At 36.0% G+C, this 9147-nt stretch overlaps 1 protein-coding gene across 1 annotated transcript in view; it reads right to left on the bottom strand.

Annotated features, from left to right (window-relative positions):
- Window positions 1-750: 750 nt before the first annotated feature.
- Window positions 751-9147, bottom strand: part of LOC107687590 (signal peptide, CUB and EGF-like domain-containing protein 3) — a gene marked incomplete at its 3' end in the record, with an annotated part of 81709 nt that continues 73312 nt past the window's right edge. Inside the window, exons 6-7 of the mRNA XM_016484979.1 lie at window positions 7939-8055; window positions 751-801 (exon numbers count right to left, since the gene is read on the bottom strand). Coding sequence (XP_016340465.1) covers window positions 751-801; window positions 7939-8055 — 168 coding nt within the window. The remainder of the gene's footprint in view (window positions 802-7938; window positions 8056-9147) is intronic.

The following is a 9147-nucleotide window of genomic DNA, read 5'->3' as shown; positions in this document are numbered from 1 at the left end:
TGATTAAATAAAGCAGTAATTGATGCCATAAAATCATGAGTATGTTTTGATTTAAAAGTCAGAAGCTATAGCTTACATGAACAAAAAAAAAAATCACAAACGACACTTAAATTGAAAAAAATAATTTCATATATAATGATTTATTCATTAATGTGTAATATGTTAGATTTTTAAAAGAAATTATGAGCTCTAAAAGATTTTCAGAATTTTTACAACTCTTTTGCTTTAGACCATCTCCAAATGTTAAATCTTAAAATAAAATGTTAAGGTTACCACTGCATCTTTCTGTAAAAAAAAATGCAGTGATTAATTTATAGTTATTTTCAAATCTTCAATGTACTGTCATTATAAAATAGCTTTATTATAGTTTATTTAATTCTAACAAATAAGTTCTTGTTAAAAACTAACCAAAATTAAAAATAATTATATATCGGCATCGGCTATCGGCCAAAATTAGTTGAAAATTATTGGCACATAGGATATCGGCAAAAATCCAATATCATGCATCCCTAACGCCCACCATTGAAGGAAGTGGCCAACAGGAATCAAGCCAGAGAAACTTACATATTTACCATGGGTAAACCAAGGTAAACTGCATTGTGGTGATCTCCTGGCTTGTTAGAATGGAGAAATTAGCCAAGAATTGGTGCAATTGGTGCGATAAAGGTTAGTAAGAGTTTCAGCATAACCACGCCCACTATTGAAAGAAGTAGCCAATAGGAATCAAGCTAGAGAAATGGTCATATTTACCATTGGGTAACAGCTCTGGCTGCAGTGGCTGATGTGGGGTACTTCTTTCCTCTGCATACACATACATACACACACACACACACACACACACACATACATTACAAAAACACTGCTTAGTCTTCCAAGATTGACTTTATAAACTGTATAAAACACCCTGGCCAGTCAATTTGTGTTTTTAGTTGCCCTAGTACTCAAACTGACCCTTTTATGAGGCTACAAGAGCAATTTAGTTCATAAACTCCCTGTCAAAAGGCCAGCTTAAACCAACCCAAGGTTGTGTACTGATTGAAGTTGGTTTAGATCCCCTTAAACCATCAAACTAGGTGAGCCTGAGCAGTCCAAAATGGTGTTTAACATGGTGTTAAATCAGTTTTGTATACTTTCGTACAGAAAGCAACAAGGCAGAGTGTTAGTCTTCTCATGCACTGACAAGACAACACTCTCAACACAGAGCAGATAGATGCAGACCGGTTAGTGTGAGTGAGTTCAAACACTCAAAATGAGCAAGAAGGCGTGAATTCGTGTCATGCAGAGATAAGCTGTGGCAATGATTCCCACTGCAGTTCATTGAAGACTTTCAATCACTTACCTGCGATGTGACTTCTCAGTTTAAAAAAAACTACCAAGTAACAAAGCCTGTCCGACCGAAAGGTGCAACACTGAACTGCTTATGAAACAAAGGGTTTTAAACAATACGATGCCTGGGGATTGAGTATACCAGCCAGATGTGAGCATCTGTTTCGGATTAGCATCTCTCTCAGGCTAAGAATCTCCACAACCCTTTTGTTTGCTAAGTGTCTTGCTTCTACGGAAATGTTCGTGCAAATCCGCTGGCTTATGCGGAGGGCTTGGGTATGTCGTTTGATTGTAGGATCACATGAAGATGCCTGGACCCATGTGGAAAAACACTTAGCGGTTAGGTGTTAGCTGTTAGCGTTTTCACATTCTGTTTGGATATATTAAGAGAGAATTCCACTAGAAAGTGAGCTTCACTTACTACTTTCTACGAAGAGAAAGGTTCAAGGCATAACTTTATGTTACTATAGAAGACATACGGCTGTTTCCACAAAACATATGACATATTAATTTTAATCAGGAATGTTTCTTGAGCAGCAAATCAGCATATTAGAATGATTTCTGAAGGATCATGTGACACTGAAGACTGGAGTAATGATGCTGAAAATTCAGCTTTGATCACAGCAATAAATTACATTTTAAAATATATTCAAATATTAAACAGTTATTTGAAATTGTAATAACTTTTCACAAAATTTGTGTTTTTACTGTATTTTTTAACTAATAAATGCAGCCTTGGTAAGCACAAAAGATTTCCTTTAAAATATATTTAAAAATCTTAATGATTCCAAATGTTTGAGTGCAATTCAAATGATCTCAGAAGTATTTTAATCTCTCTATGTGGCATTTGGTAAAAACAAGCCAAACAAACAAATCAATGAATTGCCATTCAGGATCACATAAACTGGAAACTTATTCAAATATACAGATATGATCTGGCTACAAAGAGCATAATTATCCATTGACGACCAATAAAAAGTAATTGTGTTTTCTGACTGAATAAAATTGTGCGCAAATAACATATAATCCTCAAATATTTCATTATATTATAGTATTTACCAGCATCCAATTTTGTCACCACTTAGCATAGTCGCTAATGGGACCATGTACGACTGAAACATAGACTGTAAAAAAAGATGGACGACGCGTCTCCTATTCCTTCCACTATAGAAAAGTGAAGCCAAAGCATCTCAGTATGACCGCTGCACCACTTAGCATAGTCGCTAATGGGACCATGTACGACTGAAACATAGACTGTAAAAAAAGATGGACGACGCGTCTCCTATTCCTTCCACTATAGAAAAGTGAAGCCAAAGCATCTCAGTTTGACCGCTGACATCTTCAGTAAATGACGTCATTTGGAGCCAGAGTCTGCGCAGTAGAGATTAGTTTGGAGCCAGAGTCTACGCAGTAGTGTGGTGAGGTAGAGCCGCGGTATCAAACTCCCGCCCAAACTCCCGCAGACCCAATTAACCATAACGACACGCCCCGTTTTTATAGATTCAATTTTCTAGCTAAAATCAAACTTATCACAAAAACGAACAATTGAACATATATCAGCGTGAAAACAAATACCTTAAAAGACCAAAACCATCATTCAGAAAATTGTATTGGAAGCATAATTTATTTTTTTATTTTGACTCAAGTCCCATTCGTTTACATGGAGAGGGTGGGTTTTTGACCTGTACTGCAGTCAGCCACCAGGGGGCGAACAAAGATCCCGCAGCTTCACTTTTCAGGACGTGTGAGGCCCACCCGGACTGAAACTGCCACTGAGATGTATGGGAATGCTAACGCATTGCTCTCTTCAGGTATTATTTGTCAATATTACACGGCTCTGTGGAATACTTGATTCTGATTGGTCAATCGCGACATTCCGAGGTATGTTATCCCTCGATAACAACCGGTAACAACTATTTTTTCTTGGTGGAAGCTTTGTGTTTGTTTAGCTAATAAAATATTAAAACTTCAAAATGGTGTACAATTATTTAATTATGTCATCCTGGTATCGCGGACTCGCTCTCGTTTCATACAAACGCAGCTGCTGCCATTTTGCTACGATTGTTTTGTACGCTGTAATGGATTATAAGAGAACTAACAAACTGGTAAGGTTTTAAAACATTTTCGTCTTAATTCTTTTATTGCCTTAATTATTTTTGTGGTGAAATGTTGTGTAATAAGTGGTTTGACTGCACCGTTTCCCTTAAATGTCCGTCTAGTTTGAATTTGCCGCTTGCTTCACGGAAGCTTTGCATTCAAATATTTCAACTCAAATCAATATTTCGCGTCTAATTATTTACTCATGTGGCAAGTAGCCGTGTAATAAGCGGGATAATGTACATCCAACCGGTTGTTATCTCAGAATAAACCCCTTCAGGTTGATACAAGAACCTGATCACCCTGTCCGGGTTTATTCTGAGATAACAACCGGCTGGATGTACATTATCCCTTACATACTTGTGGATGTGTGATAGTGTTTGAATTATTGCCATCCCTTCCGCTCAATGTGTGGTTTCAAACCAAACCCATTTGGCAAAGCGAATCATCAGTGACAGATTGAGAAGGATGAAAGCCATATAAAGTGCAAAAGTAATCAGAGCGACTGAAATCCATCACCACTGAAGAAAAGCAGTCAATGAGGATGAAGAGAGAGGGGAAGAGAATAGATGAAGTAGCTCAAGCAACACAAAAGCCACCCAGTGAGATCAGAGTGATTGATTTTACTCTACCAATGCGCCATTTGGAGATTAAAATCCGAGAGCTATTGCGCAGAGCTGCGAATCAAAGGATGTTCGGCTAAAAAATGAGCAGAGATCACTTAGAATCTATTCTGAGCTAAATTGTTTATAAGGATCCTATTGCATTAATGAGGTCTGACTAACAAAAATGCAGGTGATCTGATTCATTGATGCAAACGCTGAGCTATTTCTGCTGTCGGGGCGAATCCAGCATCCATGCTGAAGTGTTGGTCAGACTCCAGTCATTGACCAAATCACTGCAATGGCATCTGAAAAAGTCTTTAACACATGCTACATCTGGTCCTCTGAACTATTTTATTCTTAATATGCTGTAAACAAAGCAAAGGGGGAAAAACACAGTGAGATGGCAAGACTTAAAAAGAGTTAAAAATGCTTGTGCTAAATGTTTGTTTAACTTGGACAGTTTTGGCCTTGTGGACGTTTAGAAAATAAACTCTCTAAAATACACTCTGACAGTTGAAGTACTTTGTTGACTTACAGTTACCAACATGGAAAAATTATAATTATTATTATTTTTTAATTCTTTAATTATTGTTGCTATAATATATTTAAATAAAAATTATAATAGATCTAAAAATACATTTTAACAAATCTAATAAATTTATAACAATATTTATTTATTTATTTATTTATTCATAAAAATATTTATATTATTTACATATATTTATAATATCATACTTTTTAATAATAATAATTCATATTTTATAGTATTATTAATTATATTATAATTAAAAGTATTATTTAATAATTATTTAATAATAATTATTATTTTTTATATTTTATTTAAAAACTAAGCTAATGAGAAATTATCAAAAAAATTATAACAGAACAAAAATTATATAAATGTATATAATATTATTATTATTATTATAATTTTTATTATTACTATTATGTCATAAATACACAGATATTTTTACTAGCTTCTTTGTTTTTTTGCTAATTTCTTATTACTTTTATTTCTTAATAATAATAATAATAATAATAACTATTATCATTATGATTATATTGTATATACATTTATACAAATTTTAAAAATAAATTAAGTTAATAACAAGTTTTCTTCAGCATTAAACTGATTAAAAGTAACAGTAAAAACATTTGTAAAGAGATTTCACAGTAAAGAGATTACTACTATTACAGTGAAGACTGCAGAAATGATGCTGAAAATTCAGCTTTGCATCACAGAAATCAATTATATTTCAAAATATTCAAAAATATAAGAGAGTTATTTTAAATTGCAATAATATTTCACAATATTGCTGTTTTTATTGTATTTTTGATCAAATAAATGCAGCCTTGGTGAGCAGAAAAGATAAAAAAAACATCAAAATCTTTCATACTTCAAGTATATATAGACATATACTTTTTTAAATAACATTTTAATACCATTTTACTATTGCATTTAATAGGTAGCAAATAAGTAGCGATAAATAATAAAGGCATGCAGTAAAAAGTTTCCAAGAAAGTTTAAATGTGACTTTTATGTTTTAAATGACTAACTCAATCCCCGGGACATAAAAGTGCCTGTTGTTGAAGAAACATCCATCCAGCCTCTCTTCTCACCTTCTCTTATCATGCGAACGGTTTCCATCTCCTCAGGGGATTGTGGGTAGGCCACATCAATTACTCTGTGACTCCAGCCCATCGCTCAACAGGGGCTTATTAATAAGTTCAGCTTGTTTTATTGTGGCTTTCTGGCCTATTAGAGCTTGTGAGAGAGCGACCCGGCGACCGCAGCTCAGCCTTCTGGATCTGGATTCCTGTGGGGGGGAAATGTGCGACGCTGACAGATTCACCGCAGCTCTCTGGCCTCTGCGCTTTACTCAGCAGAACGCTCGGTTTTGTCTTTGGGGGCCATCAGACAAGCCAGACGTCTCATTTGAGGTGCTGCTGGCAGGTTTCGGGGGGAACAGAGGGGTAATAATAGGGCGTCTGAGTGAGACCTTGACATAAGAGCTGGATCCAGAGTAAAAGAGGCGTGCAAAAAAAAATGCATCAGAAGCCAAACTATCCGCAGTTCGCTCGGGAAACAAGGTCCCTGATATTCAGGCTGCTGTCTTCGAGAGCGTGTGTATGTTTGTTTCTGTTTGGATGTGGCCGGATGTGAAGCCGGTTGCTAACTTAAGGATTCATAATGCCATCCTGAAGTGTTTTATGACTTTTCCAACTATTACGGTCGACGCTCCCAAGATCTGTTTTCAGCTTCAGAGTACAAACACACACACACACACACACACACACACACACACACACACACACACACACACACACACACACACACACACAGATAAAAAGTGTCTTTTTCTTATGAGCATCAGTTTCTGTCACTCACTAATGGTAATATTGGCATTCAAGTTCAGTGTGACTAAACGACAAAGTATTAAATATTCATTTTTTGTGTTTAAAAAAAAAAATTGGTGAATCTCACAACAAATATCCAGATCATATTATAAATCCCCCCAAAAAAGAGAGGGAGAGAGAGAAAAACTAAATATTAATACATTTAAAAAAATGTAATAAAAATTATACTAGATTTTAAAATATTTTTAAAATGGTATACATTTATAAACATTATATTAAGAATGTATTATTTAAAAAATAATGTATTATTATTAGTAGTAGTAGTACTCTGAATATAAAAAATACATAACAATGAATCATCATATAATCTTTTTTTTCTTAGAAATTTAAATTTAGCAGCACATGTAATTCAGACTTAAACTGATGCAAGTCTGCTGTTTTGTTAGTCGTTCATAAATCACGGCTCAGTAATACAGAGGCCTGCTTTGATTGGTTGCAGTAACGCAAAGCAAAGCTGTGATTGGCTAAAGAGGTGCACAGAACAGTTGTGATTGGCACACACATACACACACTTATTATTCAGGTTGTAAAGCTGCTGTGTGTCATTTTTTGGATGTTAAAACACTAAAATAATGCTTAATATGCAGAAACCACTATAAAGAAACAATCCTTATTTTCACAAATTCGTTTGGTGACGCCAATGGCTCATAAATTACACACTGCAGCTTTAAACAGCATTATGACCAATCAGTGCTTTTTAATAACGTGTAAAGTTGAAGGGAAATGTGTTCAGCAAATCAAGCAAGCAAAGTTAAACAGAAAAAAAAAGTCGACTAGAGCAGGAAAGCACATAACTCTTCACATTCAGTAATCTTGATTTCCTAAGTTTGATATATGGTCATAAATGCATCAAGTTCATATCTCATGCGTAAGTGTCTTTTTGCGTTCAACTTTCAGTTTAGAGCTCCCACGATGCCTGTAAATCCTCCTCCGTGACTAGACTAATGGAAACACTAACATATGTATGTAAATGACGCGTAACTAAAGGACAATGTGCTCACTGTAAAACACTAGAGATGACCAGAACACTCATTTCTCACTGTATGCTCTGAACGTCGAGTGAAACTCTGAGATTTGGTTCCACCTCATAAAATCAAGCCAAACTCTGGACTTCACAGAACATTACGTTCAGAGTTTCCATCAGAAGTCTCTTAAACCCAGCGCTTTTGCTTTAACAATGTCTGGAGTTCACTAGGACGTCAATGTGAAATCAGAATCAGCCCTGTGTACTAAATGAATCCTTTAACAATTCATTAGTGCACATTATTTGTATATGATCTTCATAATCTTCCATCAAAACTTAATTATATCTAAAACTATTTTTATTTTGGTTGACGTCACCGATCGCCCTTATTTTTTATCATCTAGTGACCTATCTAGTCATCTAGTTCTTCCAATTTCCTTTGGATAAAACTAGTAAAGACTGTTAGATGTCTTGACTGCAGTTGCAGCAGCTGGCCAGGTGGAGTGGTGTGGTGTAGAGAGAACTCACCTACACAGGTCTTCCCATCAGAGTGAAGCGCAAACTTCATGTGACATGAACATCTGGGTCCGTGGTCCATCTCCTCACAGATGTGCTGACAGCCGCCGTTACCATAGTTACACGTCACTAAACCGGAACAACAGAATGAGAGATTAGAGATCACTAACCATTTCCATCCATCGTTCTGTCCATCCATCGTTCTGTCCATCCATCCATCCATTCATTCATCTATCTATCTATCCATCCATCCATTGTTCTATCCATCAATCCATATATCTATCCATCCATCATTTTGTTCATCCATCCATCATTCTGTCCATCTGTTGATCCATCCATCCATCCATCCATCGTTCTGTCAATCCAATCATTCATTCATCCATCCATTTATCTATCCATCATTCTGTCCATCCATCCATCTATCCATCCATTGTTCTGTCCATCCATTCATTCATCCATCCATCCATGTATGCATCTATCCATCCATTGTTCTATCCAATCATCCATCCATTCATTAATTCATCTAGCCATCCATTTATCTATCTATCTATCTATCTATCTATCTATCTATCTATCTATCTATCTATCTATCTATCTATCTATCATTTTGTTCATCCATCCATCCATCATTCTGCCCATCTGTTGATCCATCCATCCATTCATCCATCCATCCATCATTCCATCGATCGATCGATCCATCCATCCATCCATCGTTCTGCCAATCCAATCATCCATCCATCCATCGTTTTTGCCAATCCAATCATCCATCCATCCTTCATTCTGCCCATCCGTTGATCCATCCATCCATCCATCCGTTCGTCCATCCATCATTCCATCCATCCATCGTTCTGCCAATCCAATCATCCATCAATCTGCCCATCCATCCATCATTCTTTCTACCCATCCATCCATCCATCAATTTATCCATCCATTCATTCATCTATCTATCCATCCATCCATTGTTCTATCCATCAATCCATATATCTATCCATCCATGATTTTGTTCATCCATCCATCATTCTGTCCATCTGTTGATCCATCCATCCATCCATCGTTCTGTCAATCCAATCATTCATTCATCCATCCATTTATCTATCCATCATTCTGTCCATCCATCCATCCATCCATTGTTCTATCCATCCATTCATTTATCCATCCATCCTGTCCATCCATCCATGTATGCATCTATCCATCCATTGTTCTATCCAATCATCCATCCAT

The sequence above is a fragment of the Sinocyclocheilus anshuiensis genome, unplaced genomic scaffold, assembly GCF_001515605.1.
Source record: "Sinocyclocheilus anshuiensis isolate Anshui unplaced genomic scaffold, SAMN03320099.WGS_v1.1 scaffold2067, whole genome shotgun sequence".
NCBI lineage: Eukaryota > Metazoa > Chordata > Actinopteri > Cypriniformes > Cyprinidae > Sinocyclocheilus > Sinocyclocheilus anshuiensis.
Note: the sequence above shows the minus strand (reverse complement) of the source record. Positions and strands in the feature narration are given on the sequence as shown.